This window comes from Anopheles merus, chromosome 2L, assembly GCF_017562075.2.
Source record: "Anopheles merus strain MAF chromosome 2L, AmerM5.1, whole genome shotgun sequence".
Lineage (NCBI taxonomy): Eukaryota > Metazoa > Arthropoda > Insecta > Diptera > Culicidae > Anopheles > Anopheles merus.
The window spans coordinates 38,629,069-38,650,340 of NC_054083.1; the positions used below are offsets into that span (position 1 = coordinate 38,629,069).

The 21,272-nt window shown below is 42.8% G+C and overlaps 1 protein-coding gene across 7 annotated transcripts in view; it reads left to right on the top strand.

The window, feature by feature from the left end:
• Nucleotides 1-21,272, top strand: part of LOC121591716 (zwei Ig domain protein zig-8) — a 207,823-nt gene that overhangs the window by 93,872 nt on the left and 92,679 nt on the right. For 6 of the 7 annotated variants that reach the window (XM_041912557.1, XM_041912559.1, XM_041912556.1 and 3 more), the window contains 2 exons: nucleotides 5,314-5,441; nucleotides 20,009-20,098. In XM_041912557.1, coding sequence (XP_041768491.1) covers nucleotides 5,314-5,441; nucleotides 20,009-20,098 — 218 coding nt within the window. The remainder of the gene's footprint in view (nucleotides 1-5,313; nucleotides 5,442-20,008; nucleotides 20,099-21,272) is intronic. The other variant, XM_041912562.1, reaches the window with a different exon arrangement.

A 21,272-nucleotide genomic window follows, 5' to 3' on the forward strand; every position in this document is an offset into this window, starting at 1 on the left:
GTTGCGCGCGATCGCTCGCTCGCTTCCTCGGTGCAAACTTTACATCATCGCCCGTGTTGACACAACGGGAAAAGCAAAGCATAAAGCAGGCACAGGAAAATAAAATCAAATGACCGGTTTTGTTGTTGTTGCGTTTCATTTCCGTCGAACTTGTTTTTTTTCAATTCTGGTTCGAAACTTCCGCCCGAGGGCAGCACATGAATAGGAAAGTTTTCGCCCAAGCAATTACCGTTTTTCACCGGCTAGCTGCGTCTCGGTGCCTGCCCGAAAAAGTGTAAGAGGCAAACAAATTTCCCGCCCTACAATGTACATACATATACATACATACCTATTGAGAGTAAATAAACATTTGGGGTCAATGTTTTTTTTTTGCGTTTGGGTTTGTTTGTTGCAAGTCCGCGCTTGCTTCCTGTTTCCTGCGTTGCGTAAACAAAGCGCAAAGTAAGGGAAATTGTTTTGCCCTGCCCCCATCGCAATTGTGGGAATCCGGTGAAACTTAAACCAAGCAGCTTTGGCGGGCGATATGAAGGGTAGGGGAGCAGAAACGGCAAAGTCTCGAGAAAGATTGTGGTAAGATTTATGATTTCGATCTGGAGGAAATGTTCGCAGTTCATTATCATTGGCGCTGTAAATTCCAGACCCAGACGGCAACCGGGGGGCGAGAAGACGAACCTTAGCCCATCCATATGTTTGTCGCTGGAAGGAAGGGAAAACGGGTCTCGCTTTTCAAGCGAGGAAAATGAGCTTTGCCAAAGTTTCGGTGCGCCCGCAAAAGTCAATCTTCTTATTCCGTTCGATTGGTTACGAAACTTTGCCTAATTTACGTGTGCAGTTGGGCAGTTGGGGCCGTTTGCCGGTTCGTGTAGGCATGCATCCTCTGAGCGGGACGGCTTTTGTAATGATTTGCGACACGTGCGCGAAATGGTATGGAAATACTTGGACATGTTTTAATTGAAGATATAAATTTAGCACAGGATGATCGAGTTTCTGATTTATTATTTACAAAAAAGGAGGAATTTTAATGTTAAAATTACTTTTTTTATATTCATTAAAGCTGGAGCTGCTCGTATTTCAGTATAGCAACTTTACTGCTTCATGTTCTGCTATACACCTCTCGCACACTGTGTTCTTATTTAGCTAATAGCACTAATTACACAACCAATTGTGAGCTCTAAAGTGAAAATTTTCAACTATTTTCCCTTATTAAGCAATAATAAAACAAAATTACATAGCCAAAGTTTCCTGTTCCGGTCGGCCGGTCCTTCTAGCCCTCCTCACTCCCACCCACACATGAATAACCATTTGCTAGCAATCGTTTCAAACTCTGACATTCTTTTAGCAACGCTCTCGAAGCACGGACCGTCGTCAAACGGCGAAATGGGAAGCAGGAATTCTCTTCACCAAATTGATCCATTTGCCACTCAACGCTAATCGACGCATTCCACGCGAACAGAGATATTGCTTTTCCTGCAAAACCCATTCCCGACCCCGTTGGCCTGGCGGCCCCGTTTCGGCCGAACTTTTGCCAGCGCCAACTTTTCCACCCAGCGGGCTCACCCTTCATTAACACTCGCATTAGCGGAAGCTCATCGACGGCATGGCCGGTCGGGTATCACACGGTTCTTCATGATTCTTCACCACCCCCCTGAGCCCCAGCGCACAAAGCACCCCTGCTTCAAGCCGGGAGCGAATATTTTGCTAATGGATATCGATTTCGAAATTTCCCAGCTCCCCTTTCATCGCGCAATCGAGTGGCACCGATCCACGCGGCAACCCGGCCGATCAAATATGACACCACCACTCGCACCAATGCAAGATGAAACCGTGCTCGAGTTAGCGGCGAACGATGAGTTAGCTGAATGGGTATATGTATATGTTCAATTCCCATTGCTGCTGCTGCTGTTGCTGCTGCTTAAAGATGCACTTCAGCCGATTTAAAGGCGCGTGCAGTAAAGCGGGAACACAAGCACGGGCATGCCACCGGGGGGGGGGGGGGGGGCAATGCAATTAAACATGCAATTCTATTCATTTCGCTGCATGTTAATGAAATGTTTGCACTCTCTGCTGCACCTGCAAACGCCTCTGACTGCATCCATGCCAAAGGGGGAGAACACCCACACACACACACATCAACCTGTGGCGGAAAATACCACACCCATCTAACGTGCAACGAAACGCAACTGATTCATTGAACTTCGATTATTGATTCTAAATCAACTCGACAGATTCAACGGCGCACTAAATTGGACCGAACCAATGCCGTTACCGAGCTGTACGTACCTACTGGGCGTGGTGGTGTAGAGGAATCGTTTAAGTGCCCCTTCCCCGTTTCCTGGTGTGTCGACCAGTTCCTCGACACTCGACAAATGGCCGATTTCCGAACCGGCTCCACACTAACGCGAAGTGCAAATAGAGAGAGAGAGAGTGTTTTCCATATACAGCTACTAATTGGAAGCATCTCGCGTACACTTTTCGCCTACTACAATCCGGGTGAAACGCACCCGGGTCCAGCAATGCAGGGCGCGGAATGGAGCTTCAATTTCCCCCCTTTATCGGTGCTAAACCAAAACTCGATCGATTAACGGACACTTTGCGCGTGGACGCGTAGTGGTAGGCACGTGGGGCAGGACGATGTAAAATAGTTCGGTGCTTGATTTCGTTCCACTTAATCGATACATTGACGCTGAGGAAATGTAGCTGCGCGCTACAACTGCACCAAATAGCTTTCGCTGCATTCGATGTGCGTGGGATTAACGTTGAGCGGGAAAGCACTGAGAAGAATGCTTTGCCAGCAATTCACATGCAATTCAGTTGATTGGCGTTATTTATTTAATAAACGTATAAGGTCACTTAAAATTTGGTTGGAAGGTAATTAGAAAAATTGTAATTGATAGAGTAATTATGCATGTAAAAAGGTAGGTTCATAGGTAGAATTTTAATTGTGCAACAACACGCTGGTTCACCATCGAAATATTTCACTAGCTTGATTCAAAATATTGCGGAAACCACTCCACTTTAGCACACTTTACTAGCTAAAATCACAGTTGAAATTTCACAATTGTCGGCAATAAGCTTTACGAATAACCAAAATTATTTTGTTACCATTATTTTATAAACTGAATTTTGGAAAAAAAAGTTGGACTCGATCGTGCTTTTACAAAGCTCATCATTCACTGAACTTATTAGTCAAAATGACCGAGTTATCGATTTAATTATATTGTTTGAAGAGTTTCAGGAGTCGATCACATCAAAGTCCGTCATGATGTTTACATTGTGTGAGGAAAAACATATATTTTTCGAATTATTATTTAAATTACCATAAATGCAGCAAGTATTCCACTCTCAGGAGCATTATAATGTAAGATAAAACGATGTTTTACTGAGAATTTTTCATTTTTTTTAAAATAACTTTTGATGGATTTGTAATGTCAACAATAACAACTTGAGTCATCTTAAGAGCTGCAGTTAGTTGTGGCGGCTTATAAACTGATGTTATGAATAAATGATTCTATTCAGATAAACTTGTTTTTGCCAGTCGTAGTTAGTTATCAAAAAAGGCATCAAAACAATCAACTGTTTGAGTGTATAAAAAACAATAATTAAATGTAACAACCTATCTTTCAGTTTACAGACTCTCAAACCAAAAAACTAAGTTAAGCGCATAAGTTGTTTTTGTAATTTTTAGTCTAGAATTTGAGATTAACACTTTGAATGTCAGACCATTTCTGTTTATGTTTTCCTGGGTACCAAGCACTTTTTCACTTTCATATATGATTGCCATGGCACCCAGGGAAGTGTTACAGAATATAAACCAACTGAAAGATGATAAAAATAATGATTTTCATATATTTTGGCTGATTTCTTGTTATATCTTTATTTTGCATTGTTTTGATCATTTATTCGTAAAAACAGCAGGTAAATGTTATGTGTACTTTTTTCAACATTATTGTTTTGTTCTATTTTATAGCATACATTATGTTTTTCTTTTCCCGATCATCATTTAAAAACAACAAGTTAATTTTATTTTTTATTTCAAGAGAAAGGTGCAAAAAAATCACACAATTCTGGCAAAAACTCGTCATTGTAACATTTCTGCACGAAAGCTACATTTACTTCCTCTCTCCCTCTCTGTTGTCCTCTTTGCCCTTTTTCTTTTCACCAACCGATCGTTATGTGACGCGTGAGCTAGACCGTCACATTGACTGGAAGCCATAATTGAATTGTTCGTTCCATCACCATCACGCACGTTTTTGAAAGTTTCGCCCAACCGCCCCACAAAATGAAGCGAGAAATAATAGTCAGCGTGCAATGGTGCGGGAAGGCAGCTAAGAAAAAAAAGCAGTATACACCCATCAGAGCTGAACTCGCTGATGTGAAAGGAAACGATTGAACGTGTAACGCGTTTATCGGGGAGGGCAAAAAAAAAGTAAAACCTTACCTCGCATCCTTTTTCTATGCACGCTGTTCTGCTACGCTGCCATCGCCTAATGGTTGAGATTCTAATTATCGAACTTTGCTTCGGTTTCTCGTCCCGTTTACCTTTTGGTGCCCGTGTGGCCGTGCGAGAGTGCGGGGAAGGAGGGCATTTACAACGACCAAACTTCCATCGTTGCAATCACTTTTCGTCCCTTTGCATATCGCACGTGCTGCCAGGGTGACGGTGGAGGTAGCCTTGGGCGGGCCAAACGAGGGTGTAACCGCGCTATACATCTTCAAAAGGAGGAGAGACTAAGGGTAGGCAAAAAAAACACTGCCCGATGGCAAAACCACGCTCTAATGACGCGCTTCGATGATAAAGATGTTACTGTGAAGGTTTCCCCCCCCCCCCCCCCCCAGTTTGCCCCCAATGGGGGAGTAACTTTTTTGCTGGGTGCTGCGGCCACCGTGCGGCGCGGAAAAGTTTGCATTGTGCGGTGGTCAGCGGAGTGGGGGAGGGCAGTATAGGTCAGTGTAGGGTAATAAATTTTCTCGAACACCTTCACCGACGGCGGTTCCGTGCTGGAGGCGAGGTTCGTATCCTTTTGCAGGCGTTGATCGTTGCTACTCACGAAAGCAGTTGCGCAAACGGTTACAGGGCAGGGTTGGGATAGTCGAGTTAGGACCACAAAAAAAAAGACCAACGCACACTATCAGCAGCCGCGATCGGACCGTACCGCCGGTTGGTTGGTTGGTTTGATCTCAGATTGTTCATTTAGTTTTTTCCCGCACCCAGATTTCCCGCTTATCTGATTAGTGATTTGTTTCGTTTAGTTTTGTGGTAGGCTAGCGGCGATCAATCTAACGTTTCGTTTTATCTCACAACACTCTTTGCAGACAACAAATCCATTCTGGCCAACACGGACTGGAAAAAGCTGTGGCTAGAGTCGGGGCAGCTGAGCTCGAGCGGCCGGATAGACAATCACCTCGACAGCAGCGACTCCACGCTCATAGACGATGGCGAGGTAAGTTGGCAGTTATTTAAAACCCGTTTCATGCCTGTTTAGAAGTAAGCCCTGGACTTTTGTGGTAAGGAAGAAACAAGCTATCAAGCTCTTTAGATAACGCTGTTGTAACACCTGTACATATGTTGCATTTCAATTTATCTTTATTGCTGTATTCTGGTCACGATCCTGAATTCCGATCGAGGCTCAAGTAATCTGTTCGTTATTGCGCAAAATACTGTTTTAAAGGCATTTATTATTTTTGTTTAGTTTTTACATGTACTTTCTTGTTATGAGTTCATACTTAACCGGTTATACCTCTATATAATTAACTTTACTGAAGTACACTTATTATATCTGTGAAAAAAAAAATCCAATAATTTTATTCTACGAATTGCATAATAATAATAATGCATAATAATAAGAAAAAGTAAATATAATTTGATTCTTATTACGGATAGTTTTAAGCTAAAGTTTCAAATTACGGACTTTTCGATTCAAATTTTGAACAGCCTCAAAATATAGTCTGTAATCTTTAAATTCACATACTCTACACCTTTTTAGTTTTAAACTTGTTTGAAGATCTAAACAACCAATTCTGAGCGTCATTTTCCTCCAAGACCGACAGTATGACGGTCCTAAGAACAGCGGGATTTAGGTGCTGTTTCTCTTGAACTCGTAGATGCATTGAAAGAACGATTCGATAATCTTTCCGGTATGACTATGTAGGCATTTACAAAATCTACTTTTAAATATAATTGTTTTCTTAATATAACCAATGTCTAGAATACATTTTTGCGGTTAATCACAATTTACTTCAACTGTTCGAAATTTAAAACTATAGTAATAGATAGCGTTTATATGTTTATTATTATACGTTTACATATAAAACATTCAATCACACCTCATCATCCTTTAAACAGCTTATTCAACTGACGTGTTGCACTGTCAGTTTGATGATAAACGCAGGCTCCTCAATGAAGACATTTTTTATTCCGATCGTTAAAGAGAAAGGACACAAACACAACACCCACGACTTGTAATTCTATATAAAAAAAACTTGGATTGAATTTCATCAGAAAACAGTGTTACTTTCACGTTGATTACTACCTGATGACTACAAAGGATTCCACAGCACTTCAGTGCAGTTGGACCAGATAAATAGGGATTATCGAAAAAATCAAATAGTAGTCGATTAGAAGCTAAACTGCTTATAATGCCTCCGGTGGTGGTCAGTTCACAGACAATATTTATTTATCGTAACATCAGGAGCTACTAAAGGCCAGAATGTTTGTATTGAATAGTATATTTTGGCAATCATGTAAAATTGAAATTCGGCATGGCCAGAAACGGGAAATAAAAAAAAAACATGATGATTGTCTTAAGTTTGAAGCTGTAATTTGAATCCAAACGGTGTTATTAGTCTTTCCTTTTTTGTAACGCAAAGCAAGATAATGTTATAGAGGCGATGGTATATTAACAATTAATGCTTAAATTTTTAGATGAAAATATTGACGAATGTATTTGGTAAACTAAAATTAAAATAATCTTTTAGCTAAAAGTTTATCTGTTTTAGAAAAAGGAAAACTTTCTACTGATTATTTTAATCCATTTGTGTAATTACTTACCTGCTGCTCCACTTTAAAACAACCTCCCGCAAAAGAAAAGCTTATTACTATTTTAACGATACAATTTGCCACGATTCATATTACGCGTTATTATCGCACGGCAACGCCGGTAATAGGCATTTTTAATTAGTGCTTTTTTAACAGCGACTGTGCAACAGTGCGCATCGAAATTACTAACTAGTTTAGCCCATCATCATCATTATCTGCTCCGTTCAATACGCATCCTGAACCGGATGCCTCATTGTGCGTAATTTGCTACGCCGACTACTATTTCCTTCCCCCCCCCCCCTCGGTGTTTCACAGATCAGTGCGTTCTGTTGTTCCCGCTGCTCGTAACACCGTTTAGTGCTTCCGCTCACTTGGCAGAGAATAGGGCATCACGAAAGCTGGGCGGTGATACCAAAAAAACCACCCATCCTGTAGACACACACACACAACACACCTCCACCAACAAAGCAGAAGGTGTGTGTGTGTGTGTGTGTCGGGCAAGTCCCGGCGCTAATTACCAGGTGTTAGTCTTGCACACCTTCTTCTAATTCGCTTTCTTAAAGGAAAGTTTCCTGTCCCCTTGTGTGACAGCACCGCACGCCCCATGGGGTGGGCGTTGAAACGGGTGAAACAAAGTGCGGCTGAAAAGTTCGTTCGGCACGGGCTGCGGAATCACACCCGTAAATAGATAATCATCAACCCAGAACGATTCGCCCTCTGGTCGGCAATCTCCGCCCCAGCGTGCACGGGAGCGCACAGCCATTTCAAATAAGCAAAATTAATTAACATCATGTCGCCGCCCGTCGCCGTTTCGGCGGGGTAGACGGGGGATGCTCAGCCCGAGCCGCGCAAGTGAGGCTTTGCGATGATGCCCACTGACTTACGTAAGCGCGCTCGAGGGGAAGGGAAGCGTTTTTATTTGCTCACCCGTCGATGGGCGCCGCACACATCGTGTCTTTGTGTTCGCAAGGATCGCTCGGGTCTGTAACAGGATCCGTTCCAAGTGTGGCAAGAGGCGCGGAGGAGATGGAGGGGAGAGTTGTTGGTACTTGTTTTTGTTTGCGGAAGCATAGTGTGGTTCAGAGGCGATTGCTCGAAGGCTAATGAATTCATATTTCGCTTTGTCTGGCGCTTTGGTGGCGCTCATTTCCTCGGAACGTTTTATGCAATATTATGTACTGTGCTGTTTACGGCATGTTTTCTGGCCCGTTTGCACATGAATGAAATACTATTTACATAAAATATGCTTCGCTTCTTACGTTGTGTAGCATGACACTTTGTAAAGTTTAAAGGGATTTGTGTGAAACCGGAATCCAAAGTAAATATATTTGCTTAAAAACAATTCCGATGCAATGTATTTTACTTAAAATCCTGAAAATTTAATTTGAAATTATTTAATTCTTATTTAAAATATTATTTTGATATTTTACTTCATTAACTGTTGTTTTAAGGATTTTGTGTATGTTGTTTAAATTTCATATTTTATGACTAGTTCGTTCTATAGTCGGGCTCAAATTATTTAATTATTTAACTATTAAAAGTTAAACACCATTTCACCATGTGCACCTTAAAGCCAAAAAGTCTGAAAGTTAAACGGCAAAACTCGAGCCGAATAATGAGGAAAAAAACAAAACAAAGCAAACAACAAGGACACGAAGCAGCACGTGCTGGTGCAGAGCAGCAGGTCAAACATTTTCCCATTAACCGTTCCACGGAAACGGCCGAGCGTCTCGTATGGCGCAGAGGATGTGCCGTTGTCATTAACATTTCCGACAGCAACGCAGCAGGAATGGTCACTTTCGGGGGAAACAAAAAAACGAAGGTAGTTTAGTCTACAGGGATGGCGAGGGAATGGACAAAGCAGGAACAGACAAAATAAAATCCCCATCCCCAGCTGCCCGAAAACCATCCCGTAGGGCTAATGGTGTCAGGTTGGGAGCTTGAGTGACAATCTTTCGGCATGCCGAGCGAGCGATCGAGATGAACCGGAAAGGCGGTTCGGGGCCTGATTGGAGGGTTGAGTCGGGCATAGCCAAGGTGTTCGTTGTCGAAGGATATTGTCCGCATGGCAGTCTTAACGGCAGAAACTTCCGCTCCCCCTTCTCTCGTCGTGAACACTATTAATATCATTTCAGTCATCCACAGTATCTTGCTTGGGTGGGCGTTTGGGGGTTGTTTTTTTGGTTTAGGTTGCTGCGAATCTTCACATTGTCCCCTGACCCATGTTAAAGATTTGGACACTTTGGACCAAAAAAGGGAGGACTGAGCAGCAATTTTTTGTTGCAATCATTCCTTTACTGCAAGAAAATTCGACGAAAAACATCTGCGTGGCTGTCTGAGACTCACCTGACCATCCTAACTCCCTAACGATGAAGTGAATGCCTCTAACTAGTCCCGTGGCCTTCGAGCGCTCTCGCTCTGTCATCTCCAGTAGAAACAATTCGTTGCTGTAGTTAGTTGCGTAAATGGTGCGGAAGCTCGTTCTCTTTCACACACACACACACATACACATTCAAGATGACGAAAATCTGAAAACGGTACCCACAGACTCATCCTGGGAAAAGGTGAAGAAAACACCTTTCACTGTGCTATTTTGTTTTTCCTCCCCCGAACCGGTCGGCGGCGAATGATAAGGATCACGTGGCAGGATGGGACCTCCTGCTAGGCGGCTCTGTTTTTTTCTCCTCTCTCTGTTTCACGCGAGGTTGTTCTCAAGGATGTTTTATTTCCTTGCTCGTCAGCAACGGAAAGTCCTCCTCTCGGTGAGGTTATTTTTCTCGCGCTGATCAATTTATCTTCGCCACTCTCCGGCCACTCTGTCGACATCTCCGGCTCAGTTGCTCGGCGCTGCGTCCTGCCCCGTCCCCGACGCGCTCGGTCAGCTGCACCGGACACCTTCGTCAACTGTCGGACCGTAATTTCGGATCATTTGTCATTTAGATTTGCGCTCCGGTTGTTTTTTTTCCTCTTTCTTTCCTGTGTCTTGTTGTTGTGTTGGGTCTCGAAAGCACGGGAAGGTAATTTCGTTTGCGTACGCGTCCTTGAGGACGACAACGCGCCTGGGTGGTGCTTGCTCTTGTCCTCATCTTGCTCGATTCTTTCCCTACCCTTGCTGTACGGTTTCCTTTTGCTGGGAGGGATCGAGTTCATCGCACTGTTAGCAATTTACTGACCCACAAATGACCGCAAACATGCCCACCGTACTGGTTAGTACTACTTGAGCCTATTTGCCCATCAAGCTCCCTCCCATCCACTGGGCCGAGGACGTGTTGTGGGCTAGAAAAGTGTCTTCCCTTTCCATCCACAAAAAAAGGGAGCACTTACCCTCCCTACGAAATGTTGGTAACGTGTTAGAAAAATAGTGAAAGAACACTGTGGGACTGTTTGGTTTTATGGGTGAATTCCGTCTGACAGCTACCGGACAACCGGCGGAAAGGCGGGCCATGGGGAGCTGCACGCCCCAAAAATACCTAAACCTTAGCAAACACTGGCGATAGGCGAGGGGTGAACGCTCTTCTTCGCTTTTGCCTTTTTTTGTTTGTTTCCTCCCCAACTTCGTCATGCTTTTGAAGTCTGGTGAGCTGAACAATCAGTTACATGTTTTTTTTTTTTTTTGCTGGTCTTTTCATATTCTACTTGAGCTAGCCTGCCTGTCACTCTCGGATAGCGTACACAAATCAATATCCGAAGCATAGTTTGTGCAAATGGGCACGGTGGGTCGCATGTGGAAGGGAGTGGAATCAATTCCCCTATTTTCTGCTCAATTGACCGTGTATGGAAAAGTTTGGCTGGTGGAAAATCGTATGGCAAATGGAACTACTTCCGGGTAGCGGCTGTAGACGCGGTTTTAGTGGAGGTGCGGGCTTGATTGAGCGCGCAGCGGTTAGCGATTATTGCATCAAAAGCGCAGTAACAAGTATGGTATGTATTGTGCAATCACGCTAATTGTTTGTAATCTCTCCACCGGCGAGCATGTTTGTATTACATGTTTGCCAATACTGTGTTCTATCGAAGCATCACATAGCTTTCCCATCGGTGTATAAAACGTTTGCTCAATCAATAACCTCATGCTATACTTGGAAGGGCGTTTTTCAGTATGTATGACTTTAGATCTTCAGAGAAAGTAAATATCGCATTATTAAACCCTTTTGTGACGACTAACAAGGAACAGGTCTGGTGGTACTCCGAATGGATCGTGCCCCCATACGTAGGACTGACTATCCTGCTTTGAGGGGGCTATCCATAAATCACTGTAAGCCCAGCCCACAAGTAGTGGTACAGGCAGGCCTTGGCCGACGACGGTTGTTGAGCTAAAAGAAGAAAAAGAATTCCTGGATTGAAAATGTCTATATTAATTCAACAATCACATTTAATCAGCAGTATGATATTCCAATTACAGTCTATAGGGTGGCAACGTAAAAGTTGCATTACCAGACGACCGAATTTTATTTATCTGCGGAATCAATGTCTACTTGGTACTTGGTAGAGTTCAAATCTTTCTCCCTTTTATATGTAAAAAGAAGCCCTTGCAAAGCCTCACGCACAACTTCATTTGACATTTCGTCCCAAATGTTCATCAAATCATTCTTGAATGCGTCTCAACTCATGTGCTAGCGTCGTCGAACTTTTCTAGCATTTATCTTCAAATACTGCATTTCCATGGCTCCAAACATGGAGAAACTCCAACCAATTCAGATGAGCTGATGAAATAAGGAAAATTCCCCTTACGCAATTCCTGAACGATTGAAGCCGTCTGAGCTGGAGTTGAGTCCTGTTGAAAGTAAAAAGTGTCTTTCTCTAAAAGTATCTCAGTGCATGGATTCAAATTGTTTTAAGCACGTTAAGCCAATAGTATACCTTGTTTAGTTTTACGCCTCTGTAAATGAATCAATGCGTTAATTTCCCATTTTTCGAAATAGCTCCAAAACCAATTTAGGTGCTGCATTTGGATATCGCTCGGCTGTTATTGAACAGCTGCTATATCACAAAGCTACATCACTTCTAGAGCTATCAATTTGGAACATTATTAGGTTGTGACCAGTGTGCGTTTTCAACTTCAACCTAGATCTGACCACTCTAGTACTGGGGCCCTTTCCGTTGTAAGTTCTTAGGCTGAAATTTCAGCCTGTCAGCTGTTTGCATTGTATAGCAGTTTTCGAGCAGCTATCTAAGTAGGTAAAATATATAGGTGGGCTTATCCCAAGGTGTATGAATTTATAAGGCTAATTTTAATCGCTTCTGCTTCTGAATGAAGATTTTAAGAATGGTTTGAATATTCGTAAACCCTCAAGAAAGCTTGTTTAAACAAAAGTTTTCACCCATCCTGTCAAAAAGTGATGTTCAAATTTGGTTTAAAAAACATGCTATGAGACCACCTGGACTACACTACACTTTGATTCTAGATTCCACCACGTGATCTCTTTAATGCACCTTGGGGTAAATGTAAACAACACCGTGTTTTCGAGCAGGTACTCGAATCTAATTCTAGCTTTTAGGCTAAAATTTTCTAGACTGAAAATCGCAGGCTAGTCTTTTGTGTGGTTTTGTATGGATTGTTTACATGATTTCAGCCTCCAACTGTCAAACTCCATACAAAAAAACTGACTAGAATCGTGAAGGGCCCCACTATTTGAATCCATTATATATTTTTCTTGAGAGCTGAATTGAAAAAGGGCTTCATATATGAATAGTAAACACGCAATGCCACGACACACAATAAAATGAGACACAAGCACATATTTCTTCTACGTTGCTGACCTGTAGAGAACGATCAGAGCAAACATTTCCGTGTGTTTATGATTTTCACTCTTGCTCAGTGTTTTGTCTTCCCAACAAAACACATTTAGCAAAATTCCGTGTAATGACTGTGAAACAATACACGAGTGCATTTGTTACGCATGATTGAGTAAATAATTATGCACAAATGATACGCTAGACATAACCTTATTGGATGTCAAAACATTTCAAGCTTTTGGCTTATTGTTTCCGGGAAAACCGGCATCCATATCGGCAAGAGTGCCGGAAGGTGGAAGAAAACAAAAAATAAAAACCCCTACTCACCACATTGTTATCGTGCATGTAATACAAGTGATGCGATCAATAAGAGTGATTTCCATTTTGTACCGTTGTTACATCTCCGTTTACCCATTTCCTGATTAAGACCACACCCGACGAGTTACTCGCCTGGGGGGCTACAGCTTTTGAATAGCAAAAATTAATTACCATTTCCACGCTCTGCCCTTTTGTTACATCGCATTTACATACTTCCATCCAAACACACACACACACATGAATAAAAACACGAACGTTCGAATACCTACACATCCGGTGCCTTCCTCAACCACCGAAAGCTTGTTGAATTCTTCAAAACAACTCCAAAGCGCGTAGAGCGCGCACGGGTGCTAACGAAATGATGTTTCACGGTTTGTTTATTTTAATAGCTCTTTCAGCGGGTACCACTTTTCGCCTTGGAACTAATACAAGAGTTGAGGGGGGAGGGGACATTCTAGCCATAAAAATGGAGCTATTGTTGCGCTGGATGGGGACGAAGAAGTGCAGGAATTAAATAACTAGTAACAGGAAGCAAATGATGTCATCCTCACTGCGTTCCCGACCGGTTTGAAACCGTTCACTTGCACGCGATCGTAACCGGTAACGGGGAAAACTGGAAAAAGGGGGGAGCACGACAAAGGGAAAATAGGACCGGAGTGACAGCTATTTCACGGTGACACTTTTATCATAGAGCACGCAAAAAAACTACAGAGCACAGCCCTGCTTGCCGTCTTTCCTGCTTTGTCATACCGTGGCGCGTTTCGGGAGACGGGGACGGAAATCGCACGAAGTAGTGCTTCGTTTCGCAATAAGCTAGGGCGAGCTTTTGTGCCGTGCATTCTGAGCACTATGGTGACAAAATGTCAACTTTTGTAGGCACCATTCTGATCTGGCGGCAGGGCACGGCGTGAACTGAAGGTTGGTCGCAGGTTAAGAGTTTTCAAACACACGCTCCTGCAAGAACGTGATAGATGAATGATGTCCCCGCGCAGATGGATGGAATAGCAGCTGTAAGGTAGGGTACAGCAGCAGCGGAGAGCACAACAAATGAGATTTTCCACTTCATGCATCCCCTTCCCGCTGCGCTGGATCTGATGCAGGAACCGTACCGCACACAGGGCTGTAGCGGAAACTTTGCCATCATTTGATTTCAGCTCAATGCTCCACGTTGCCCTCCGCCCTCCTCCATTCCTGAACTGGTCATCCCCCATTCCGACTTCCGATAGGCGACACGTTGTAACAGTGGAAAGTTTTTCAATTTCACAAATTGTTCCCGACATTACAACTTGCCTTGTTTCTTGACACCAACTTTGGCAGCGTTATCGGTTTCCCCCGTTTTTAATGACACTCGATGACACGGCACGCGGGCAAAAGGGGAGGTGCTGTGGGGTGGCGCTTGCTCGTGCAGCACAGGGCAGTGGACGGGATGGGATATGCTAGTGGATGCGGCATTAGGGCGCAAATCACGGTGCAAAAACCGCAAAACCGAGGCAACATCAGCGGCCATGCGCCATGGTGGGATTTTTTTTTGTTTTTCTTTCAACATTGTACACGCTACGCTGTTCGTGCACAGTTGCTAAAACAAACGAGTTTTCTGCTAAAGCTAAAATCAACTAGAGATGTGAGGAAAGCAAAAAAACAAAAAAACACACCACCAGACAAAGAGTTGCAAACCAAGAGCGAGGATTAAAACACAACTTTCTTTGGGTTACCCATTCCACCTACATTATCTACTAATGCTGCTCTTTCTCACTCTATTTCATTGTCTTTATGTCTCTTTCTATCCTTTCCTTTGTATTCAAATGGACAGTTTCCACTACGGCAGTACGAGTCTCGATGAGACAAACCATGAATTTGCCTGTTTTACGAGAACCGTACCCGTCCACTCGGGAAAGTTATCCAATGATTATGCTATTTAAGTTTGATGTCGAATGCAAAAACGAGCGACCGCGCCAAACATGGCACGGCGGCAAGGGGTACGGCCCACTGTTAAAGTGAGTCTGATTTCGTTTTATTTCTCTTGCCTGTTTGGCCTTTCTGTTTGCGTTTGTGCGCTTTTGTTTCCACTTGCACACTGCTATACTCACCCAAACGAACGGCGCAAAACGTTCAACTTTTTGCTACAAAGTGGACTTTTGGAAAACAATCGTCATAAGGTGTGCCAGTTTATGGGTTGGCCCGTTTGCGACGGAGCATATCTTAATGTTGCTTATGATATGGTAGAGTTTTCCTGCATCTCTGAGCAGGGCTGCTTTTCAGGTTGTCTGGGCCACGTCAGCGTCAGCTTGCTTGCCGGTGGATTGCTTTACATAATTGAAAAGAGTTTGTGTTTCATTTCAAATACACCCAACAGTGGAATAATACGTTATTGCTTCTACTTAGATGTGTGAAATGATTGCTGTCGCTAAAAATAAGCCTATTTCTATCTAGAAATTTAAGTCACATGCAAAATACGAATGGTTCCTTTTTCATACGTGTCTTCAGATGGACTTGGTTAAGAAAACTTGACTTGTTATTCATGTTTAATTAGTCCTTATTGGAATGTTAATTAACTGTTAATATTCTCTTTTCTAATAAATCTTATTAAAACTATTTCATTTTATTTTCCTTAATTCTCTGATTGCAACATTATTTCATCAAACTAAATATATCACCAATCGCTAACATAACGTTTATTTCACATTTCAATCTCTTCTTGACATCATCGATGATGCTTTTCTGACGTGTAAAATTCATCACTTTCCGCACAGCTCAAGCATATAGACTCGATTGTTTGCCTAAAGCTATTCAGCTCGACCTCCAGTTCCTCAACGACTCTCAACTCGTATTCGATGGAGCGTCGAAAGTTTTATCCCAAAACTCTTGCCCCACTGTCATAAGCCCGGAAATCGTTCTTCTGAACCGTTGTTTGCAAAGTACACCTCCTTCACTGTGCGCAAATTCCCCTGCCCAGCCCCAGAAAGTTCGACCTGCGGTTCGCTTCTGTATTCGCTCGATTGCGTCTAATTTTGAAGTAATTCTTCAAACTCTTCTCACTCACCCGATCGATGGTCGCGATGGGAAACGGAGGGTGGTGGTGTGTCCAAGGGTGATGCCCTGAAGTAACCGTTTCCTTTCAGGCCATGGTAGGCCGTACGGTTGGTTATACATCATCCTGTCCGTAAAATGTCCACCCACCCGCAGTGGTTGAGTGGTGAAAAATTAACTTCTCACAGCGTGTGCTCTACGGCTGCGTACGCCATGCCAGTGGTGCCGGATTAGAAGAAACGACTGGAGAAAAATTATCCCCAGCTCAAAACAGATGCGATCATTCGAGCTGCCCCGGGAACGATCCGGACGATGTCCGTTGCCTGGTCGGGTCCAAGCTTAGAGCGAAAGCGAAGATGTGCTAATAAAATTATAACCGTTTTATGACTTTCAAAAACACGGCCTAAGCCCACGCATCACAGCCTCTTCTCACTCGTGCTCGAGAGGGAACACGGTGGTGCAGTGCTAGGGAATAATCTCGTCCCCCAGGCCGCCTGGCACTGGTTGTTTATCTACCGATGTGTGCGGGGAGGGGGGGGGAAGATTCCCATGCACACCCATCAAACGTCGTAAAGCCAGCATAACGAGCGGCAAAGTTAGGCGGCCCAATCGGACCTGACCGAAACCGTACGATCCAGCATAAAAACTGCCTGTCGCTCGTCCGTTTGCTAGTGTCCGGACTAAATGTGATAGGCCGATGATACCGGTGGACGTCTGGTCACATTTTGAGCTCCAGTTTCCGGTGAGTTATGGTCCTGACAGTTCGTTGGAGCGAGTTGTTATGTTAGACGGTTGAGCGAGTGCAGCGAAGAAGAGAAAAAACAACACCGGATGGTCATCGTATCTGAGATGTAAATGTGTCACCGTAAGTTCCATTCAAATGATGCTAGGACTCGTCCGTCATGGTTACGATCAGAAGATTGAACCAAATAAACAAGGCTTTGCAGTGCATCGTGGGAGACTTATGTTTAGGATTGTGTGCGTAAAACTGTTGGAACTGTTATTATTCCAATTGTATTTGCAATCCAATTAAAATCTGATGGCTTTTATAGACATGTTTCATGCATCTGTTTTGAATCATATTCCCAGTTTGTACATAATAAAATAATATCAAATACCCTTCCCAAAATGAACTTTGAAATCAATTTAATTTAAATATCGACATTCATGCTGACATAAATTGTAATTTTTATTTTTAAAGTGCATCGGAAAATATGTTTTATTCTCTCTGTGCAGCACAATGATTTAGTAATGTCGCCTGTACTAACGGTTCTGCACATTCAAAAAAGGCAATTTTCAAACATCATACAAAAAGAGTTCAGAATGAAACACATTTAAAGCAAGCACTCACACACAGAAAAAAAACACCATATAAATCATTGGTCCCATTGCCGCTGGGAATGATATTATCGCTCGCACGGTTCATAATTGTACTTCTCTGGGCGACAATATCACATATCATAACCCTCATGAACTGGGGGGGGGGGGCACTTTTTTCATCTAGTTTAAAATGAAAAACCTTTCACTCGCCTTTTTCGCACTGCTCACTGAGTGGCAAATGGTAAATGTGAAAAAAATGAAACATTTATTTTCCACGAAAGCACCACCATCAACGGTGCAGCGACAAACTGGAGGGTGAACAGTGACCGGGCAACGATTAGCTAGCCTTCGGACAGGGCAAACCAAGCGAATGGGACTGTTCGTGACACCGGTTAAATTGATATGCTTTATTAAATTGTTGATAAATGAACTGTCGCCCTTGCACAGTCGGTTCGAGGTGCAGGTCCAGATCGTTTGATGATTGCCGACATTGCCATTGTTTCGTTTTTCATTAGTCACGTGTCCGTTTTTTTTTTCGTACGTATTTTGGGGCCATTTTTATTGGCTGTTGGGTGTGTCTCAATGCTTGGCATAATCTCGTGAACAGATTGTATGAAAATATATGATCCTAATGTCCAGTTGTTAGAACTTAAACGCAATGAATGGGGCAAATTTGATGTCATGTGTATCATGCAAGTTTATTCCATTGAATTTGGACGCTTTGGAAACTATTCTCGAAACAGTATCTGAGTTAATTGGGCGTAATTTTATGGGTTTTATTATTTCAAACTATTTAATATTACTATCGTTTCATAAAAAAAGACTCCTAAATCATTGCCAACCTAGAATAATTGAGTTCATCTTTCAGAATTATCAATCAATCATGGTTATTTTTGCAATAAGAAGAAAACAAGTTTCAAGACATTTGATATCGTTACTTTGTGTCTTACTTTTTACAACTTTGTCGGCAGTGTTAAGTTCTCCTTTTCGTGATTTGCTTCACTTAAAATCCAGCAACGATGCACGCAAATCCTGCCAAGCTGACAGAACGTTCTTAAATTTGCATTTCCCGTCTAGCAGCAACACCCCGTAACGAACGTCGAGCTTGCCGGAAGTAATGCGCCTGTATGTGCGTGTATGTGTGCCACCGTAACGTTGCAAACGAAGCTTCCCATCCCTTAGCACCCTCCCGCTTACCCGCTAAGGACACGTTTGCAAAACCAAAATCGGTTATCCACCTGCTTTACCTCGGCTTCGATAAGATCCAAACCGGCTAAAGGAGGAACAAAAAAATGGAAAGTTACTCCACCGAGGCAGGGCGGTGCAGGGCGCACAGGGGGGAAAAGCTGGTGAAATATTATTTATACACCAACACGCGCGTGGAATGAAGCAGAAACAGGAGCAGGAAATAAATCTTTCACAAACATTTGACAAATATTGACTGCGGCAACGGAATGGAAATGCTATCCGAAATGGAAAACTCACACACACACACACACACACACCAATCCATACACATGTTCACACACACAAATACATAGACGAGTTCAGCCACTTTTACGGTGACCATTTTACTCCCGCGCGGCATTATGCAGGCAGCCGTATACTTTATGGGTCGTTTACGTCGTCAAGACGCTGCACCTACGCTGCGCCCATGTCGGGCGTTGAACGGTTCATGCCAGGGATCGGTTTTTCGTTCGGCACAAATTTTCAGAGTAGATTTTTATGTCCCCGTGCCTCTATTTGCATATTATTACGTACGCGCTTCAACTGCCAAGTGCGGAAGCATTGTTGGGGCCTGGCTGACTTCGGTACCGCACACGGTTGCGCACCTGAGGTTGCAGGTGGTGGCTTTGGTTGGGTTTACTCGTGCAAATTATGATATTTTCATATTAAAGCTAGGATCAGCCATGCTCACGTGATGGCATTAGCTTTAAAATTTACAACAAAACATATTACAAATACGTATTTGCTTTCTTTAAACTCAGAACTTCAAGGATGTTTCACGTTTGCTTGTATGACAGCAATTTTATCAATTTTCAGCCATAATTTAACGTTTTTCATGATAGATGACGTCAATGATTTCTAGCCATCTCATGCACACCGTTGAAAGTTTACGACAATTATTCCTTAATCTAATTCATCTAACTTGTGGATGAAGGATAGGCAAAACTTCGCTGTCTATTTACCGCCACGAGAAACCAGCGGCTCCGGTTACACTAATTTATTATAACATCGCATCGAAAAGCATCGCAAAAACGAGCGATCGCATCGCTCCATCCAACTGTCCCGGTTGTCCGTTCACACTCTTTGATGAGTGGAAGTGGAAAGATTAGCACAAACCTCGCACTCATCAATCACGAAGATAAATGATGATTATTTGTATTTATAAGAAAGTTCCCGCCCCAGTTCCGCATCGTCCAAACGGGTGGCCACGTGTACGTGGATGTAATTTAATTTGAGTGGGCTTTATTCTATTCTAAAAAGTTTCTTTACTTCCCGTCTTGTTATGTACAACAACAACAACAATAAAGTACTTACTGTTTTTTTCTTCTTTACCATCTTTTCTTACAGGTGATGGCGCACAACACAACCGTCCAGCTCGGTGGAGTCGCGTTCCTGGTGTGCAAAGTGGCCGGCGTGGACAGAGTGGGTGTAAATTGGGTTTGTCTAAGTGTTTGATTTGCATTTCCTTCTCACCGTTCGCACACTAAAAAAAACATTTAATTATAAAGTATCCTCCATACAGTGGACGATCCTTGTGATTGCATCGCTGCGTTGTGATGCATTCGCAAAAACAAACAATATCTAATAGGAAAATGGTTGAATCTGTAGATCATTCGATTGGATTAATTCATTTATTACACGTTTTAACAATTGTTTTCCTTGTTATAAGTTAGTTTTATGTCACCTATAAGCATCACTCATCATCCTTATCCACCTTTTAAAAATATGTTTGTATTTTTTTTTACTATTTAATTCACTTAACGACCTGTTGCCCTGCTACGAATGCCATTTTATCTTGCATAATACCATTTGTTACAATCGATATCCAATATCAATGGAAAAAGCACATCAAAGGCGTCACAAATTTTTGCACATATTTTATATCGAACAAAACAAAAACGAAGACATTCAACCCGCGTACCCTCGACTGCCCTGAATGAGACATTTAATTTCAAACAAAAAGGTCACCTCCAACATGGTTGCATCATGTTCGGCCCTCGTTACGCACCCATTATGCATTTATTTTAATTAACGGCTAGCCGGTTACATACGGTTCACACACACACTTTTTTCCATTTTGCTCAGCTCCTTTTGTAAACGGGATCGGGAACAAAACGAAAGCTCTTTGAACCTTGAACAACACGCTACAATTCATCGGGTTTGGTGAGCTGGAAAGAACCAAAAAAAAAACTCCCTCCCGTGTACGTTCGTTATTGTTTGTTGCTGTTTTGTATGTACCACTTACACACTTCCTTTCGGCCCACGTGTAATGAACCGCTTAATTGTGTGTTTCCATAGTTTAACGTGAGCATGGGGCCAATTAAAAGCTCGCGCCCAATGCCAAAACGTAATAACAGTTGCCACGAAAACCATCAATGAAATGATAGGGTCAAACAATGCACTGGGCTTCTCATTTTACAAAGCATTCTGTCGAGTTTGTTGCATTTTGTGTTGTGTCCTAATGGAAGTTTTTGTTTCCTTTTTATCCTCGTTCGGTCTCTTTCTCTTCCAAAAATGGAACCACTTTGCCCTGCAACGCGGCCAGCTTTGTTCCATTGATTTATGGCGATTATTTACGACCATCGAGGGCCAACGATTTCACTGCAGTATC